Below are 18,451 nucleotides of genomic sequence, written 5' to 3' on the forward strand. Positions count from 1 at the left end.
GCTCTCCTCAATTTAATTATGGCCATGTAATCTGGAGATCTGTAAGGCTCTAGCATGAGGTCTCTGGCTATCAAGTTCCCATGTTCACAATTAGCAAATGGAGACAAGAAGAGCAACACTGGAAGAAAGGGGTTTTAACTTAAGATGCTTAAGAGGATCTGTGATCCTGTTGTCTCACTGACAGCAGGGCCATGGGTGAGGAAGGTTTTGTGTTTCAAGCCAAGATTCAGGACACTTAAACCAGTATGAAAATCAGACTTTGTTGGACTTTCTAGAGATAGACATTAGGAGGAATTCCTAGGACACAGGAATTAGGAGCATTAAAGGGATTTTAAGCCACCCCCTGTAGTGTTCAAGAAACATGGAACAACACTGATGTCTGCCTGATCTAAACTGAGAAGTTTTCATTTCCTCTCAAATGTCAATGAATGCTGGCTTTTGAGCAACACAAGCCTGAAATAACTGAAATTAATTTTTTCACATTCTGATTATCAGCAAAAGCTTTCTCCCTTTTCTTACCCATCTCATGCCATAACACCCTCTGAGATATCTCACTTAAACTTTGCACTTGCTCCTAGACAGATTCTTGCAGAGGGCAAGGGCCTTCAGCACGTCAAGTGGAAGACAAGAGGCTTGGAAAAGTCCAGTTTGGCACCTATGGTGCTTCCCCTAAGACTTCTACACTGCACTGATGTGTGGAGAGCACAAGCACATGAAACACAGGGCACACTGATTAGCAACATCATCCAGAAACTTGTTGGCGTGCTTTTGAGTTCAGTATTGGTCCACCATACTTTCCATGTCATGTATGAAAAGTTATGTCTCATACCACGCTCCTGCAATGCTAACTAGGCATCCTCAACATGGTTTTATCTTATTTTAGGATGAACTCAAAGTATAGATTCAGAATGGTACCATCCCAGAATTAAGAAAAGTAGATGTGGTGCTTTGGGAAAAGATTTCAAGTAAGTGATTGGATAGAGCTCATAAACATTTTCCATTTCTAGAACAGATGTGCAGACATGAGAAACTCCCTTCTATAAATCTCTTCTTCCCAAGAACCCATTTCCCCCCTTTCTTCTGAGTGAGATTTTTTTTTTTAGATTTTCCTCAAAGTGCAGTAGAGTGTAAGCTAGCAAATATTTTACACTTGGCTTGCTCAGAGAAAACACCATACCTGTTATGACACACCTGTCTCCAAGGATCTTGCCTCTGTCACAGGATCTTCACTGCCATCTCACATGCTATGGAGACTCTTGCTCACGTCCTGTGCTGTACCACAGTAATGGGTTGTCAGTGAGAGAGAATCTCTACACATCGCCAATACAGGCACCCCAAGATACTGGTTGTGTCCAGTCAGACCTGAAAGTAAAAAAAATGAGAGAACTCAAAATTTGCGGACCATGGTGAGAAGGACAAGCATATTTAGGCAATGCTATGCTTTAATTGCCATGGCTATGGAAAAAATTCTTCTATGGTGGTTCTTGCTGCAGCCACAGCTGAGACCTTCTGTAGGCTGTGTCCCTGCACAGGTGGTCTCATGGTGAGATTTTGAATTGCCCACAGATGCAGGGAAAAAAACATGGGAATAAAAGAATGTGGTACATTGGGAAAAATATCAGACCTTCTCATGGTGCTTAAAAAGGGGACAGATGCAGCACCTAAAGCAAGAGATTTCTGTATAATTCTCTCCTCAGTGATGATGCTCCATTACAGAAATGAAGGATAACACAAATAGCCAAAAGCATGAATCCCCTGGTTCAGCTTTCTGAATGGCACTCTCCCCAAAAGACAGGTGAGGGTCTGGAGGCTTGCAGCCTATGTGTCCCTCCACCCTGATGTGGTACCAAAGATGACAAGAAGATGGAGGATGCTGTTGCATGTTTGATACTGCAGTGGTTTGGCACTGCAGGTTTGGGAAAAGGAGGAAACCTACCTTGAAGGTTAAAGTCAGAACTGAGAATCCCACCTCCTAATTTGTGTTCCAGGATTGTCTGTTAGGTGACTTTACACAGACAAGTGTGGCTCACTGCCCCTCTTTTTATAAGCAGGTTAGTGATACCAGCTGTCTCCTGGGAGTACCTGAGTCTGAGTGAAGCAGTAGCTGCAAAGGGCTTTAGGAACCTGAGTTAAGGGGTGAGGGTAAGAAAATATTAACTGGCTGGTAGTAAACAGGCAATAGAATCCCTTCTGCATATTGACTACAAGAAAGCAAAGGGGAGAAGGACTCTAAGAGCTTCTCCTTGTTGTATTCCTTTAGACTTCTGCTGCCTGATTCTTGTTTCTGCTTCACAGGGAATTTTTTTTTTTTTTTTTTTTTGAATCTGTCATATAGGCAGAAAACTCCTGGACCAGGATTGTGAGGGTTTTTTTGGGTGGGTAACTGCAGATAGTACTGTAAAATGTACTAAGCCTGTACATTTTAATCTCCCTATCTGGCTAGATTAAATACATTTATAGCACGCAAAATGTGCTGCAAAGTAGAAGCTAGAAGGCTGGCTTTGTTGGGCAGGAGAGAGTTAATCCCTATGGGGTGCTCATGTACGTCAGAGCAGGTTCCTGTCTGTGCAGTGCTCAGCTAGGATTGAGAGCTTTTGTTCCTTGTTGTTTTTCATTATTTCTTTGCATTTAATAGTGTTTGGATTTTTTTTTAATACATTTTAAAGAGCATTTCAAGCTGGAAAATGGGGGGCAGTCTGAGAATCCTGTAGACTGCAATCCCCTATGTATCCTGAGATATTAAACAACATCATAGACACAGGCAGGACAAGTCTCCACCATGGCTGTGGCTTCTGTACTTCAGCCTTTAGTGCCTGTGCCACACCCTGCGTGGGCAAGTTCCCAGTTCATCTCTCATCACCTGCCAGGGGGTTGAGCAAGGACTAACGGTGGTGCGACTTGGGGTGCGGATGCTTGCACCACTTCTCCAGCTCTGCCCCTCTAGGTCTCCAAAAGGCAGCAATTACCTGTCCCAGCAGGATTGGTAACCATCGGGTGAAAAGACCCGATGTTTTTCTCCCAGGTTCCATGTAAAGTCCAGCTCGAAGCATGACTCTCCTGTTTGATTTTTGTCTGAATTTAAAACAGTTTGGAAGAAAGTGGTGTCATTCTCTGAGCATGAATCCAGCCCGAAAGGTTTGAAACTGACAGAGCCTGAGGTGCTTTGAATTACAGACATTTCAGGGCAGATGCAGTGCTGGATAATGTCTCTGCCCGCTCCAGAGGCAGAAAAGGTGAGCAGGGAACTCCCTGCCAATGGGCTGTCCCCTGGGCTCTGGGGAGACGGGCTGCTGTGAGAAGCTGGAGGGCACGCAGAGGTGAGGCACTGAGCTGGTAAAAAAAGCTGGGGAGGGTCATCTGGAAAGCAACGATCGTGAGATTCGTGAAATAGATAAAGATTAACCCAGCTGTGACTGAAGTTTTGGCCAAAACAACAACCCACAGTGAAAGGCGAGGGAATCACACACCGCAGCCCGAAGGGCGGATGGCGTGAGGCTGCACAAAGGAGCATTCCGAGGGCTGGGAGGATCGCCCGGAGAAACCTTCCATGGGCAAACCCTGCCCTGGCAGAGCTGAAGTGGGTAAACCCCTCAGAAGTGCAGTGCTGGACTCCACCTGCCCCGGAGGGGATCACCAGGGCCACCGCGCCGCCTCCTCACTTCCACCCCCGGCAGCCGCATCCCCCGGGTTTCAGACCGTGTGGGCGGAGGGAAGATTCCCCCCCGCCGCCGGGGCGCTGCAGTGCCCGCGGGGAAGCCGGGCCTCCCTCGGGGCCGTTCGGCGGGCGGGGAGGCGGGGACGGGGCGGAGGTTTCCCCGCAGCCAGGGCTGTCCCGGACCCGGGGGTTCCAGCCGGCCTCCGGGGCGAAGTGCGGGCGGCCCCAAGCAGGGGGGCTCAGGAACACCCCCCGCAAAACCTGGCGCTCCCACGGAGCTACCATGGGGATTCCTGTCCCCCCAAACCCAGAACATATCAGCCCCCTGCCCCCCATCCACCCCGCAAGGGGCGAACCCGGGTCGAGGAGGGAACCTCACGGCCGCACCTTGGGCACGGAGGGGAGCGGGGCGGCCCTCCCGGCCGCCCGGCGCCGCTCTCCGAGGGCAGCGCTCTCTCGGCTGCAGTGTGGGCCGGGGAGCAGCCGGGTGTCCATGGGGGCGATCCCACCCGGCTGAGGCCGCGCTCCGTGCGGGGGCAGAGCGCGGCGGGGGAGCCCCGACGGGAGCCCCGGTCCCGCGGCGGCAGCGCTGCCCCGCCCGGCCCGGCCGCCTCACGCCGGGCTGCGGCTGCCACCTGCCGGCCGAGCGGGGCGAGGCGCCGCCCGCCGCCCCCGGCTCCCCCCCGCCGCCGGGGCCGCCGAGCTGCGGCGGGAGCGGCTTTTGTCCCTGGCGGCAAAGGGCCGGATCCCCCCCTCCACGGACGGGGACAGACCGGGATATCTGCGGCAGGACATCCCCTTCCCCTTCCAGCATGAGAAACTCCTGTCCAGGGTGTTAGTTCAGCCCGAAGCTGGGGGGTACTGAGGAATCAGCGTCAGCCTCGGCGCGTTCCTCAGTGTCCATCGCCAACACTTGTCGCGTCGGCAAAACCTGGCCCAGAAAAGAATACAGGGGACAGATAGAGGGCTGCCATGAATTCAGCCCTTTGGAGGGCGGGAAGGGGGCTCTCAGTGTACCTAGGAGGCTCCAGCGCTGCAGGTGTGTAGGCTCAAAACTGCACTACCAGGGAGTCACAGGGCCAAAGCTGGCACGCAGAGAAAGGCAGAGCAAAAACTGGGCCCTGCAAAAGTAATTCTGTCAATGGAGACCAAGACTGCCGTGGCAGAGGAGGAGAACAGGTAGTGTGACTGTAACAGGGCACTCAGCTCAACAAACTTGGTGTGCCCAGACTGACAAAGAGTTGCAAGACCCTCGCATCACAGTGACTCCCCCCGGGTAGATGCTGGGACGGTCCGTGGGATGGGATAGGAGAGGTGTACAGGGATAGTACAATCTTACCTGCTCCTAGTAGGATAGACCATCCATCCAAGTCCAAATACGTCCCAAGAGGAGGCAATACTAATTTTGTCCTTCGCCACTTCACATCTTTGCTTCAGCTGCCCATTCATTAACTTGGAGGTAGAGAGAATAAGGTGTGACAGCGCTGGAGTGGTTCAGTATCAGTGACAGCACTTTTCCTGGCATGGAGAAAGACAGAAGCACGGCAAGGGGGAGGGTGGTGGTAGGCATTGCCCCACAGCCACTGCTCACACCACTACCTGCTCCTCAGCCCCTCTGGTGTTACCTCTAGCTGAGGAACAGAAACACAGCTGGAGGGGGCTGTGAAAGGGAGCAGACAGGCTGGCTCTCATCCCCCAGGTGCTCTTCCCTCTTCTTCCTCCCACTCCTCCCACTTTCCTCCAGCTGCTGGTGCTGCTCTTTTCCTCCCACACAGCAGCTCTAAGAGGCTGGAGGAGACAGTAAGGAACAGGGGAAGCACTTACAAGCTGACAGATGCCACTGCCTGGTTTCTTTCCAGAGCCCCATCTTCCCTCGACCTTCACTGTCTCTTGCATTTGCTCCAAGTTGGCAGCAGCACTCACAGAGGTGGCCGAGCTGCATGATGCGGATGAAATGGGGCACAGAGAAATGTGGGTGCCTGGGAACTAAAGCTCGTTACTGAAGCCCTGGGGAGAAGTCACTTTGCTGCATGTAAATGAGGACTAATGTAAACCAAAAAGAGTAAAGCTCATAGGTTCTCCCCCCAAAAACCAAGCCATGCCATCCAGGATCCATTTTGCTGGAGATCTCGTGAGTAGTGTGCAAGCAAGGCTCTGAGATGGTAATCAAGGGTTGCTGGTGATACTTTGAAGTGAAAGAGTCACAGGGATGAATTAAATTACATTTTATCTGCTGTGACCTTGCTGTTCGTTCTAGTAATACCAACTTTTAAATGAATATTGTGAATTCATTCACACTTCGTATTCCCCTCTCAAACTTCCTAGAGTCATGCTGACAATACTAGAAGGTCTTGTTCTTCTTTTTCACCCACTTGAAGGGTTGTGTGCTGAACAAAGAAATCACAGTAACCTGATATGCTAGGACATGCTATCCAGGCTGAAAGAACTACAACTGCCATGCAGTCAGTAAAAAAGACTAAAAACAACAACAAAAAAAAACCTCAGGGCTAAATGAATGCATAAAAAGATGGAAGAAAAGAAAAGCCCCGTCCCTGGATTCACAGACGTAATGGAACAGGCAGGCTGTACGCCTCTGCCCAGCACTGAAGAAAGTTGAAACTACAGGCAAACAGAAGGGGTTTGTCTTGGCTTCTCTTCTGAGAAGTTTCTTTAGAAACTTCCACCCATTTGGGGTTTTTTTCCTTATTTTTGTCTCTTGCAGGTCCTCCAACTGAAGAAAGCAAGACTTGCCTACACTAAAATACACCAAATTGTTTGTTATTCTGGTCAAAATGTCTTTGAAACATTTTAGGAGAAAGTGTTTCATAAGAAACACTGTAGGCATCTAAAGGCACAAAATATCTTGTTTATGAAAAGGGACAGAGGGTCTTTGTCAGGGTACCAGAAGCAGTGCTGCACTGATCTGATCTGCTCCTGAGGAACTGCTGTCACTTGGGTTGCAGCCACCCAATTTTCTAAGAGCTTTTAGTGACGCTCCTGCTAAGGTTGGTTATTGCATGCAGGTGTAGGGGGTGTTGCTATAGATGTTCAAAGGAAGGCTCGTGTAAACCCACAATGACAAGGATAAGAACTCTTGTAGAGCTCTTGCAACCTGATGTGCTGACTAAGCTGCTCCAAATAATTAAAATTGCCCTATGATGACAGTCAGGAATTAACTAGGGTTTGGAAGATCATTCACTTCACCTCTCTCAGATCACTGAAAAAGACTGTAAGGCACTACTGTATTCAAGAGATAACACACATATTAAATAGATTTTAGACCCAGTTCTCATTATGGCAGTCTAATAGTTAATAGAACTGGTTCAGTGACTGAGGTAGGGTACATGATGTACTTTTTGTTGTGCAAATGTGTGCATCCAGCCGTGCTTAGGGACATACACACCATGCCATCATGCCTCCCACTTGCACAGCAAACTTCCCACAGGCTGACAGGTCCCAGTGTCACACAAGACACAGAACTCACTATTTGCAGGTCCCCAAGAAAGAGGGCAAGAGGAGTGGGCCAGAAGATGCCTCCCTGTGTGTGAAGTGGTTTCCCTGGTGTTAACACATCAGTTACTGGAATCACATTCTGACCTTTTTTTTTTGAAAGGTAATGATCTTTTTTTAACACAGAAGTAGCAGGCTCAAAGGGAACAGATACTTCTTCACTAGAAAGTGGCCTCTGGAACTCCCAGCCATAGATGACCAGGGGAGCCTTCGTTCCCATGCTCACAGGACGTTTCTGCACTTACGCTTGTCCCTGGGCCAGGGAGGCTGAGCAGCTGTGGCCCTCCAAACTCCACGGGCACACCGATGGTGCAGGAATGCACATCAATGTCAGGTGCCCCACTGTCTGCAGTGGCTTTGCAACGTCAACTCATGCCTTCTTAGATGTCCTTCTCCTTGTTTTCTGATGCCTCCAGACAACCAGAAGGAACCACCCACTTAGGCCACTGCTTTGTCCTTTTTACCTTGCCTATTTGTGCCACCAGAAAGTCTCTGATGCTACAAAAAAGCAAGACTCTTGTCTTTCTTGCTACTTCTACCTGTAACTTCCTCTCTCTTCTTCAAGAGTGTCACCATTAAAGCCTGGTTTCTTTTCTGTTTTCACAGAGAAAACATTTTCCTACATTAGCTTCTAGCATAGTAGTGGGATAATACTGGCTCCTCCATCCATTTAGTTTGTATGGATTGCATCTGCCCACAAGTTGGTGTCCCTTAACAACTTCTATATACCAATTTTTTGCTCCTCAGCAAGAAGGCTCACAAGAAGGGCACAGCAAAACGCAGTCCAAAGACGTGGTAACTCATGCTACCATACTGTAATCTGTAACAGCTGCAGCTCTGGGAAATAATTTCTTTAAAAAAAGAAAAAAACAAGCCAACAGTAGAATTAGACTATTAGAGAGAGAAGACATGATTTGATTTAGATAAGAAGCAAAACAGACAAACATTTTCCATTGAATTGTAGTAGAATGATGATTGATTTGTCAGAGTATTATTCTCAGAGATATACGGATGGGTTGGATTTCAAAACCAGCAGTGGTGTCACCATGGAGGGACTGTGACCAGAAGATTTGACTCAACAACTGTCTGATCCCTGGCTAAGGCACCATTAACCACTGAAATTCTTCTGTGGACCAGTGTCTGGGGCTGTACACCCTTCAGAACAGAGACTGGCTCTTCTGTGAAGTACCTGGCATGCCATAGGCACATATAAACATAGGCACATATAAACATGCACAGCAATAGACTGTTGGACTAGTAATAACCCGATTCTGAAGGACTAGAAATGGAAGGAGAAGGCTGAAACCATATTAAAGAATAAACTCTACACATCAAAACACCTGCATTAAGAAAATACCCCTAGATTATAAATATCACAAAGCTAACTCCTGTTTACCTGTATTGGAAAGCATTCCTTTGGTGGCACTGTCATTGCATCTCCTCTGGGACTACTGAACTTGAATACTATTACTTTTGCTCTGGAATCCAGAAGTAGATCATTAAAAGTTTAAAAAAACAGCTACTTAGAAAAGTTTGAGGGAATGCTTTTTAAAGCAGTTAGCCTTATCAAAACTCCGCTCCTAATCAATCCTGAGCTTTTCAATACTTAAAAATAAAAAAGCTTAAAGTACAAGAACCCTCTCCCTTAATTCAGATTGTCACTTTTTAAACTTTGTGTGGAATATAGGTTGTACCACTCTTGTGCAGATTCCCTAAAAATGGTAGTGAAAACAAATTGCCTTTAAACTTACTGTTCCTTTGTAGTAGTCATTTGCACAACTTTCTGTTGGCCCTCAGAGATCACCAACCATTGAATTTCAGCAAGAAGACCACAAATTGATAGGAAAGCTACATACACCTCAGTGTTCATAGACTCAGATTGTTTTGTTTGAATAAATACTGGCACACTTGAGTACATTCAGCAAATCAAGAGTAAAAATAAAATAAACTAAACCAATCCCACACATGACAAAGCCTTCTCTTGGGGGATGTTTCTTTTAAGAGAGTCTCATTGACTCAAACATGGCCAGCTGGTCCTCTAAGAATCAAGACAATTTGCAGCACTACAGAAGGACACATCTAAGTAATGCTTGAGATGGGAGGATCAGCTGAACCTGCCACACAACATCCAGTAGCTCTGGAGAAGAGGAGCTTGTGTTTTTCTGAATAGCCAGGCAAGCCCTTCTAAAGCATTTTAATTCTTTCATTGCTGATACAGACTTAAACTCTCCCTATTCCCTGTTTCAGAGGTTGTTTTTAATTTGGATTGTTACTATTTGTAACCTCTGACATTACAACAGTTTCTCACCCAAATTCATAAACAGCAATAATTTCAGTCCCAACACTCCCTCCCCCCATATGTTCTAAGAAGACATCAGACAATGTGTGGGAGGGAGAGGTACAGCAAAGAGGGAAATGTGTTGCCCTAAAGTCATACAGGAGGACAGCAACAGGGTAGGAACATTACTGGCTTGGGTTCAAATCTGGGGGTTCCTAAATCGGTACCCAGAAAAGTTAATGGCAGCTACTGCAACAGAACTAATTATCATCTTCAGCTATACCATACTACTCTTAGGGAGAGGTTGTGAGTTTTTTGTTTGTTTTTGACCTTTTTCCTGTGAGGGATAAAGAGCGAGGGTTATAGAGTGGGGAGTGAAGGTTGTGAGCTGCATCAGAAAACTTTCTGATGGCCATTTTCTATCATTGGTGATGCAAGGCATCAACAGGTGATCTCAGTCTCAACTGCATTTTAAAACCTCTTGTTTGAATATGATCCTATGGTCACACTGGATGCCAATATGGTATTTTAGTGTTCCTTTTTCTGTATGGCATCAGTGCAGTCCTGACCAGTACAACTAAGGCATCAACAGTGAATCAAATCCAACCACTTTATAGATAGAAGTGTCTGATTCTTTTCCTGTACCATTTTCCCTCAAAAACCCCTGAATGTCAGGAGCTTTAAAGGCTATCTGTGAGGATGCTGAGGATTTTAAGAATGCTATCTGTGAACAAATGGAGACTTTTTTCCCCCCATTTGTACTTCATTCCTGGATAAGCTCTGAAAAAACTGAGAAAACCCAATCTTTTTGGAGAAGAGAGGATTTTGCCATTTACCTATGGTTATGTCATCCCTAAATCAGACTACTTTGGTGATATGTTAAGCAGAGCAGTCAATGTGAAATGAGTTACCAAGCCTCATTATTAGAAACCATACTGAAGTTCAGTTCCAAACAGTCAATGGAAAGGAACAGGCAATTTGTCACACTCTACAACAGGAAGTGCAGATCACCCTCTCAAGGTATTCACCTTTTCCATTCATGAAACACAGAGCCTAGACAACCACCTGAGCTTATTTTGAAATAAGTAAAATGGAAAGAGATGCATGTACTCTCTGAATAGGTAACTTACCCTGCAGAGAATCACACCTTTGCTCCTAAGAATTCAGTGGCCTCCATTTCAGCATGCTGCCCAACTTGTTTTCTGTTCATAGGATCAGCATAATTAACTTCAATTGACTAACATTTCAACACAGTCAAACCACTGAAACCCACCACTTCTTGACATTTATACAGAAGGGTTGAAGGCATGGAGATGAGAGTGTTCCATTAGCCTTCTCCAAGGGCAGAAGCCAGCATTCCCCACAAGATCATCAGTGGGTGAAAGACACACACTGTTTCTAGCATTAGGCCAAGTTTATGCTCCTGAGTAATCTTTCTACTTCCCTGCTTCAGTTGGATGTACTGCTTGTGCACTACACATCCAGGAATTACCTAAAATTTCAGGAAATATAGTTAAGAGAGAAGCATAGGCTATTTTATAATTGGCTGTATGGCAGAGAGAGCACACAGCAGCCAAGAACAAATGACAATCTGCACATACAAATTTTATGGGACTAAGGCAGTACACATTGAAGTACTTACCCAAGATTCAGAAGAAAAACCCCATCATCAGGCTACTGCAGTTTTCAAGAACCATTCAAATGGGCAAATTCTCTGAAAATGCAAAGATAGCAAGAACAGCAATGTCCTGCTACCTCCTTGTTGCCAATTTACAGTATGGCCACACACAAACTTAGTCTTCCTACATTTTGCTTGATGTCTGTATACAGTGCATCTTGATGGATTTCTTAAATAAATTAGTAAACACTGCAGCAAGAGAGATGTAAAGCTGGTGTGAGTATTAATTACCAATTTCAAGTACCCAGCAATATTCTCTATGAGCATAATCCTTGCTGATCCAGAAAAGGTCTATTTAAATTCCATCTTTTGTCAAAGCCGTGGATGACCACCAGTGCTCCACATATTGGTGCTTTAGGTTCTTAAGGACCAGCCTTACTCTACACTTAAATCTCAGCATCTCCCAGTAGCAGTGAGACAGATGCAGTAGAAAAGAGCTCAGCACATGGCAACCACTTGATTTAATCATGTGATACATTAGAAAACCAAGTTGTAAGGTACATGCTCTGTACCAAGCTAAGATTTCGCATACTACATTTTAAAACTATTATATGAAATGGAAGATTTACCAAATGTGTTTAAGTGACTCCCAATACTTATCAACCACTATAGAAGTGAAGCAAACCAGTTAACAAAACTGAATAAAAGCAGCTGCTCTGCACATTAAGAAAAAAGGAGAAGCTTTTGTTCTTTTTTCCTAAATCAAATGGAAATTCTTCCCATTTACTTGCACCTGCCTTGCTATTTTCCCCTCCCACAGCTCTATGTCAGAAATCTCTGTAATTCATTATCCCAGTCCATGATCCTAGTGGTGGTATTAGCCCTTTCAGGAAGAGATCTTCCTCTTGAAGTTTATACAGAGATACAGCTATGCCTGTCTCCAGCCAACAACATTCAGCTTTCCAGTAGCCTTGGGAGGAGCATAAAATCTGACATGCTGTTGACTCTGTCGACAAAAATTTGACAGGTTCACACACTTTTAATAAAAATCTACCCAACAGTAGTACTTGCTCATGCCTCTGTCAGGATTCCTAGATACAAAGAAATTACTTGTAATAAAACAGAAGTAAAATTTGAATTAGAACTGCTCATCTTCAGTCATACCTAAAAATATTCAAGGATCCTTTTATGAAGTAATAAGTTCCAGAATTATAAAAATTACACTGATGCCACAGTTTCTACCACTGCCATACTTACTCTTAATTTGCATCAATGAGACAGGAAAAATATGGGGAAGAAAAAACATCAAGTAAGTTCATAAGCCTTGTTAGTTCTTTAAAAAGAATCACGAAGAAGCATCTTTAACACTAGAAGCTGCAGAGTGGCTTACATGACAGCTGAGCGAGTTAACTTTTCCTTACTTCCTTTTGCCACAAACAGAGTCAGACACAGAGGCATGAGGAATTTTCCAAGGGTATGCAGGAAATCATTGGCTGATCAGGATTGTCCAAGACTTTCCTGGCTCCCAGCTCAGTCTGCTCCCCAGGAAAGGCTGTAGCTCCTCCAGACTAACCTGGACTCTTACAAGTGGCGCATGACATACACAGTACAGGAGAAGCTGTGAGTTGTTCATAAACAATTTATTTTATTTCAAGTATGTGCCCTTTTTGATTCTGGAGAATCGTGTCCTCCACCAACCAAAGACAGAACTGATTTGGAAATCTTCCATCTGACTTTTTTGCTGTTGATACCTTGACACCATGTCCCTCCTCCTCCTTGGCAGCTGAAAGTATGGCTCAGGGTGAGCATAAACTTGCACCTTATTCCAAAACGGCTAGAAATACAGTGAACAAAGAATTAGTAAATCAACCACTCAGGGAGGCAGAGGGCTATGAATATACAGACAAATATAAAACATCTTATTGGGATTTTTACCAATTTTTTTTTCCTGCAAGTATGATTAAAAACTACTTTGACTTTAGGGTCCTGCTGTTACCTTCTCCTCATTCCCCAGCAGAAATGAAGAATTCCAAAAATGCTTCATGTTTCTCATGTTTTTTAATAAATATTTAAAAGTCTGTTCCTCTCCTTCCAAAAAAGCAGGTAATGTGGTATGGAGTGAACAAGACTGGACAAAGCATGAGTTTCACATGGATGAATTGCTGATTATCTCTTACTATTTGGTATGGTTGTGCGCTTTGCATTTCCAGTGGCTTAGATTATAAGACATGAAGCAAGTTATTTTGGATGCTGATGCCAATCTGAGCATTACGGAAAAACTAACAGTGCCTAGGTCCTGTAATAGGTGGTCATGGACTCATGGAAGTTTCTTGGTTTAATATTTACACGGATGTTTTAAAATTATGGTCTGTGAAATATATTTTCCAAAGATGCTCCTCTATTTGACAAAAAAAAATAAAAGAACCCTTGATCCAAATCCCATCTCTTTTTAACAGTCTTGTTAAAAATTTCAATTCATCAATTTATCTTAGCACATTTAAGAGCAGAATAGAGAATAATGACATTTTTAAAAAAGAGAAAGATGCTGATCTCTAAGGAGACCGTCGCTCTTTTTTCAGAAGTAAATGACACTGAATGGTGCGGATTCGGTTCTTTGCTGGGGCAAACTCCGGCTGAAGCTTTAGTGTTGACTCATACCATTTCATGGCCTTTTCAAACTCCTCCTGTGAAGAAAGAAACCAGAGTGCAAAGAGTCAGATTCTAAAAACAGTGAACACATTTTCTCTGCCTTTCCCATCCCAACCAGTTGTGCAGCATGAGATACACAGAAGTAACAAAACCAATCCTTGTGATTTAGGACTTTTTTCCTTCTCCCAAAAATAACTGATATTTTCTTGGGCTAATGACTCAATTCTGCATAATCCATGGAAAGGAGTTGAGTTATTGCTGAGAGTTACTGACCAATGTTCTCGTGTTTTCTTTTTAATAGTACACCTCTGTATTCTTGCTGTGAAAGTTTCAGTCAGAATTTGAGTAGGTCAAAGCTTTAAAATAATGAACACTGCAAAGCCATCAACTTTTCTGAAAAGCTAACATTTTTAGAAACAATGTGAAATTATTTTTAAAAGATTACCCAATAAAAAGAGTAAACCTGAACAAAAAACCCCCCAAAACTTAAAGAGCATACAATACTTAGACAATTTCAATTGATAAGCTGGACTGCAGGCTGGTACTTAGAAGCATTCATGTGGAAATAGCATCTATTTTTGTATAGCAGAAAACTCATTACCTATGCCACCCTGCTTTTTTATTAACTAGGAAAGCATGCCAACATCCAATAGTGTATTAGAGGAAAAATGAGAGGAGAAAAGACCCAAAACATTCTGGGGCTTTCAGTCAGTTTCATCACTTATTTTTTTCTCTTAAGTTCTTTTTCTCCCTAACTTCAGTTATGAAGTAGAGATAATATGAATTTCTGGCTATATCATAAAGACTAACTAGATCAAGGTGAGTTTTAAATCTTGATTTTTTAAAAAGGTGTGTTTTAATAGTATATATAGAGTGTATAAAGAAATTTGAGTTCAATCTGCAAATTATATTGGGCATTAATAATCCAGATACTGAAAATGAACTTCCCTTGTGTTTGTTCACCACAACTGAGAGTTGGGTTTTACTTATTCCAAGCTTTGCTCTTCAAGATAAATACCAAATTCATCATTAATTTTCCAGTATTATAAAAATATCCTGTATTTAGATGGGTGGATAACCCAAATTACCAATTGTTTGCTACTGTCTTTACAAAGCTTTGCACACAGCATTCTTAAGCCAGCTTATAAAAATGTTGGCCTTAAAGTACTAAACGATAAAATAAGTAACAAAAGTTTTGTCTTTCTAAAGATACTGCTTCTTGATGATCATACCCAATTTCTTGACCGTTTCTCCTTCAAAATTATTTGTGAGAATAAGACTTGCACATACAGGTAAATAGTGCCCCAAAGACAGCCACACCGGGGCAACAGCACACTCACCATTGCTACATAGACATTTGCCAGTGTGAAATGATTCACCACGAAGTGCGGCGCTATTTCCACTGCCATGGTAGCCACAATGATGGCATCATTCCAGAGTCTGGCGTTGTGGAAGATGTTTGCTAGGCTTATTAGTGGTACATCCTGGAGGAGAAGAGCAAGCAACAGTTTCTTTCCATTGCAATTGTCTCAGGATCAGAAAGATAAACAGAAGAATCCAGCACCAAAACACACTCATATGGTTCCTAGCCACTTCCCTCTCTTTTGATGTTGAGAATAATGATCCAGACCTCTTTAAATACAAAACTGCATTTGAGCCTGAGTTACAAACAAAACAACCTCACATCCACTCACAATAGTGACAAACATTACTCTTGGACAGAAAAAACTCAACAATTAACTCACTTAAGTACATTTAGTTTTTAGAAGCTCTGAGACTATTTTTCTGTCCAAAGATGAGGTGCACTCTTTAGAGACAAGAGAAGCTGTTTTGTTTGAATACCCTCTTTCAGCTCTTGCATAAAAGGAAAGGGAATATGAACAAAGGGGACAGCAGGGAAGAAAACATGGTCTAACCATTAGTGCAACAGATGCATCATTTTTTGTCCTGCCTCTGCCACAGAATTGTTATTCTGATGCTGAGTAATAGCTATAAATAAAATTTTCTCAGCTAGACACTGATGGTATGTTCTTTACTTCCTGGATTTCCAGACTGTGACCTTGTCTGACTGAAAAAACTGTAGAGCCCTGGCAGCCAGACCAAACTCTCTGGGAGCTGGGTCTCAAACCTTCAAAGCACAAAATACCACTTAGTACCAAGGCTTAGGCGCCTTCAACAGGACAATAAAAAGTTCTGGATGCATGTGATCCCCAGTTCCTTGACCTTCACATGTCAAGGAATACCTGTGCTGGACAAGTTATTCATGTTTGCAAAGCAGATATTATGGAAGTCAGAATCACAAGAGAAGTTCACAGGAAAATTAATTATCTTTTATTTGCATGAGGAAAGTCAAGAGAAAGTAGCCAAAATGCATAAAAGCAAAGAGGAGGATAAACCAAAATAAACAAAATAGCTTTAATTCAGTGCTAACTTGGAGTAGAAGTTGCAGCTCTATCTTTACAAACAAGATCCAGAGTTTTCTCTGGGGGCAGCTTCAATATGGAGGACAAAAACAAGGCACAAATTTGGAGAGTCACACTGTCTCAAGCAGCATTATATCATGCTTCTAGAAAAAAGCACTACTTCACCATAATCTTGACAAACTGTAGTTTCCAATCCATAGTCTGACCCTTACAAATCACACAGCTAAGGACTCCTTTCCTGAGTAACCAATTTCATGGAAAGACAGGAAAATAAGCAAAAGCTGGATGTGTTAGGTCTTGGTTCCAACCTCGTTTTAAATGGATAATGCAAATAAATAGAATTATAGGAAACATACAAAGGATGTGCAGTGGGGATGTGCATTTCTTACTTGAGGCATTTCTGCTGTTAATGGCTAAATCTTCCTAATAATGTTTTGAAAGTGTGAATTACTTCATCTCGCAATTTTCAGAGAAAGGTTGAAGACCAAGATTCCAGTGGAATTTGCATTTTTCCAGGCTGTACAATTTGTTGCCAAGGTCAAAAAGAAAAATCTGCTATGTTGAGTAAGGAGCCTATATTGCATTTATCAGTTTGCAAGGGTGAGCTTGGTGTTTAAGAGCAGACATTACAATGCTCAGCACAGCACCTGGCAAGGTGAAGGGTACAGAGCACTTCAGCCAACTGAAACACTGAAGAGAAGACTGTGTCCAAAGTACTGCCTATTTTTTTGGAGCAAGGAATTGCTGCACAAAGTCAAGGACTAGTGTACAACTGAGATTCACAGCCCCAATACTTAAGATTCAAGCACTTAAGTAATTCCTTTAGATAATCACCTCCCACCCTCTAAAAGAACAACCAGAAGACATACTCCCCTCTCTAAAAGCATAACCAGAAAACATACACCCAAATCTTAGGTTAGAAGACTTGTCCAGACAAAGGCTGATGAAGACTCAAAGTCCTAACAGGAGGAAGTTCAAGTCTGGGATGCCTAGAGGAGATGTCACACCCACTGAACTGCAGGAAATTCCACAGAACCTTTTCTGCAGTTATCTTTTTTTTAAGAGACAGTCCGTACTAAACAAATGGTGAAAATCTTGGTTTCACATCAGCTATCAAGTATCCAATACATTACAGACACCTGATACAGTGTTGGCCTTAACAAGAGTCTGTGAAAGCTCTGCTGTGACAAGAAAAACATTCTTTCACCTGCGAGGAGGGCACACACGTGTACCCACCTTCATGTGATGGGGTGCATAGTGCAATGCTTGCCGTAAACAGTCAATTGCCTTCTTTCCTTGGCCTTTCACCCTCCAGTAAAGAGCTGCCATGCTAGAGAGGACCCATGAAGTCTGATTCTGGCAAAAGAAGAACACAAAAAAACTGTCATGTAAACTGAATACTCTTCCTACCTTTCACTCTTCCAATTTATTTGATATACTGAGGCAGAGGATGTTACATTTTAAAAGAGCATTAAACTATTTCAAAGCAGCAAAAGGTTTCTGACAACATATATGCAATAGCAAGGTATATGAGACTGCCAAATGAAACAAATTCCAATTGCAACATCATTTCCTTCAGAACAGAAGAGCAGTTAATAGCTTTCAACAGCAACAACAGTTTCAGCAGCCACAACAGCTTCTAACCAGCTCTCTGATGCTGAGCATCTATATGTGCACACACATTACCCAACATGAAGGAAAAAACTTAGCTAAATTAGCTGATTGGCCTGTAGGCTCCCTGCAGTCATTGGAAAGAGAAAGGATGCCCTGGGATGCAGCTCAGTCCAGAAGGCTGCCAAAGCCCAGCCTCTATCTGGCTGACTCCCATGCCCTGTGTTACAAAGGAAAATACTGAGAATTCTGTTTCTAATCTCTGCACTAAATATTCAGCTTATTTGGATAAATCTTGGCGCCTGCAGGGAAAACGAGCACGTAAGCGAAAAAGCTAGTAGGCCTCTAAAGTGACAAGAAACTAACTCTTGTAACATGAGGATAAGAGTAATGTCTTTACTTTCAGGGGATGGAAAAAATTATATTGGTAATAATTTCAAAGCACAGCAAGTACCTCAGACAGCTTTTGGTCCAACAGGCTAGGGGCACCAAACTGTTTTCATCGAGCCCTCTTTTCTATATGAGTTTGGGATACTGTCCCTACAAGTTGTAAATACAAAATAGTAATCCCTGACATTCCTGTCTGCTTCATGGATCCTGTGAAAATGATGTCCCTAATCCTCTCATCCTAGGGCTCACAGCTGAGGTCCTTTAGCTAGGAAGCTTGGATTTCTCTGGGGAGAACAGAAGTGCAGGCTTGCACATGG

The 18,451-nt window shown here is 43.5% G+C and overlaps 1 protein-coding gene across 2 annotated transcripts in view; it reads right to left on the minus strand.

Moving 5' to 3' along the window:
* Window positions 1-12,688: 12,688 nt before the first annotated feature.
* TTC17 (tetratricopeptide repeat domain 17) overlaps window positions 12,689-18,451 on the minus strand; it is a gene marked incomplete at its 5' end in the record, with an annotated part of 55,302 nt that continues 49,539 nt past the window's right edge. The window contains 3 exons of one of the 2 annotated variants that reach the window (XM_084208442.1): window positions 12,689-13,745; window positions 15,051-15,194; window positions 17,370-17,489. In XM_084208442.1, coding sequence (XP_084064568.1) covers window positions 13,614-13,745; window positions 15,051-15,194; window positions 17,370-17,489 — 396 coding nt within the window. In that variant the 3' untranslated portion in view covers window positions 12,689-13,613. Of the gene's footprint in view, window positions 13,746-15,050; window positions 15,195-17,369; window positions 17,490-18,451 lie in introns of those variants that run through there. The other variant, XR_014616272.1, reaches the window with a different exon arrangement.

Source organism: Fringilla coelebs (assembly GCF_963513975.1).
Source record: "Fringilla coelebs genome assembly, chromosome: 6".
NCBI classification, from domain to species: Eukaryota; Metazoa; Chordata; class Aves; order Passeriformes; family Fringillidae; genus Fringilla; species Fringilla coelebs.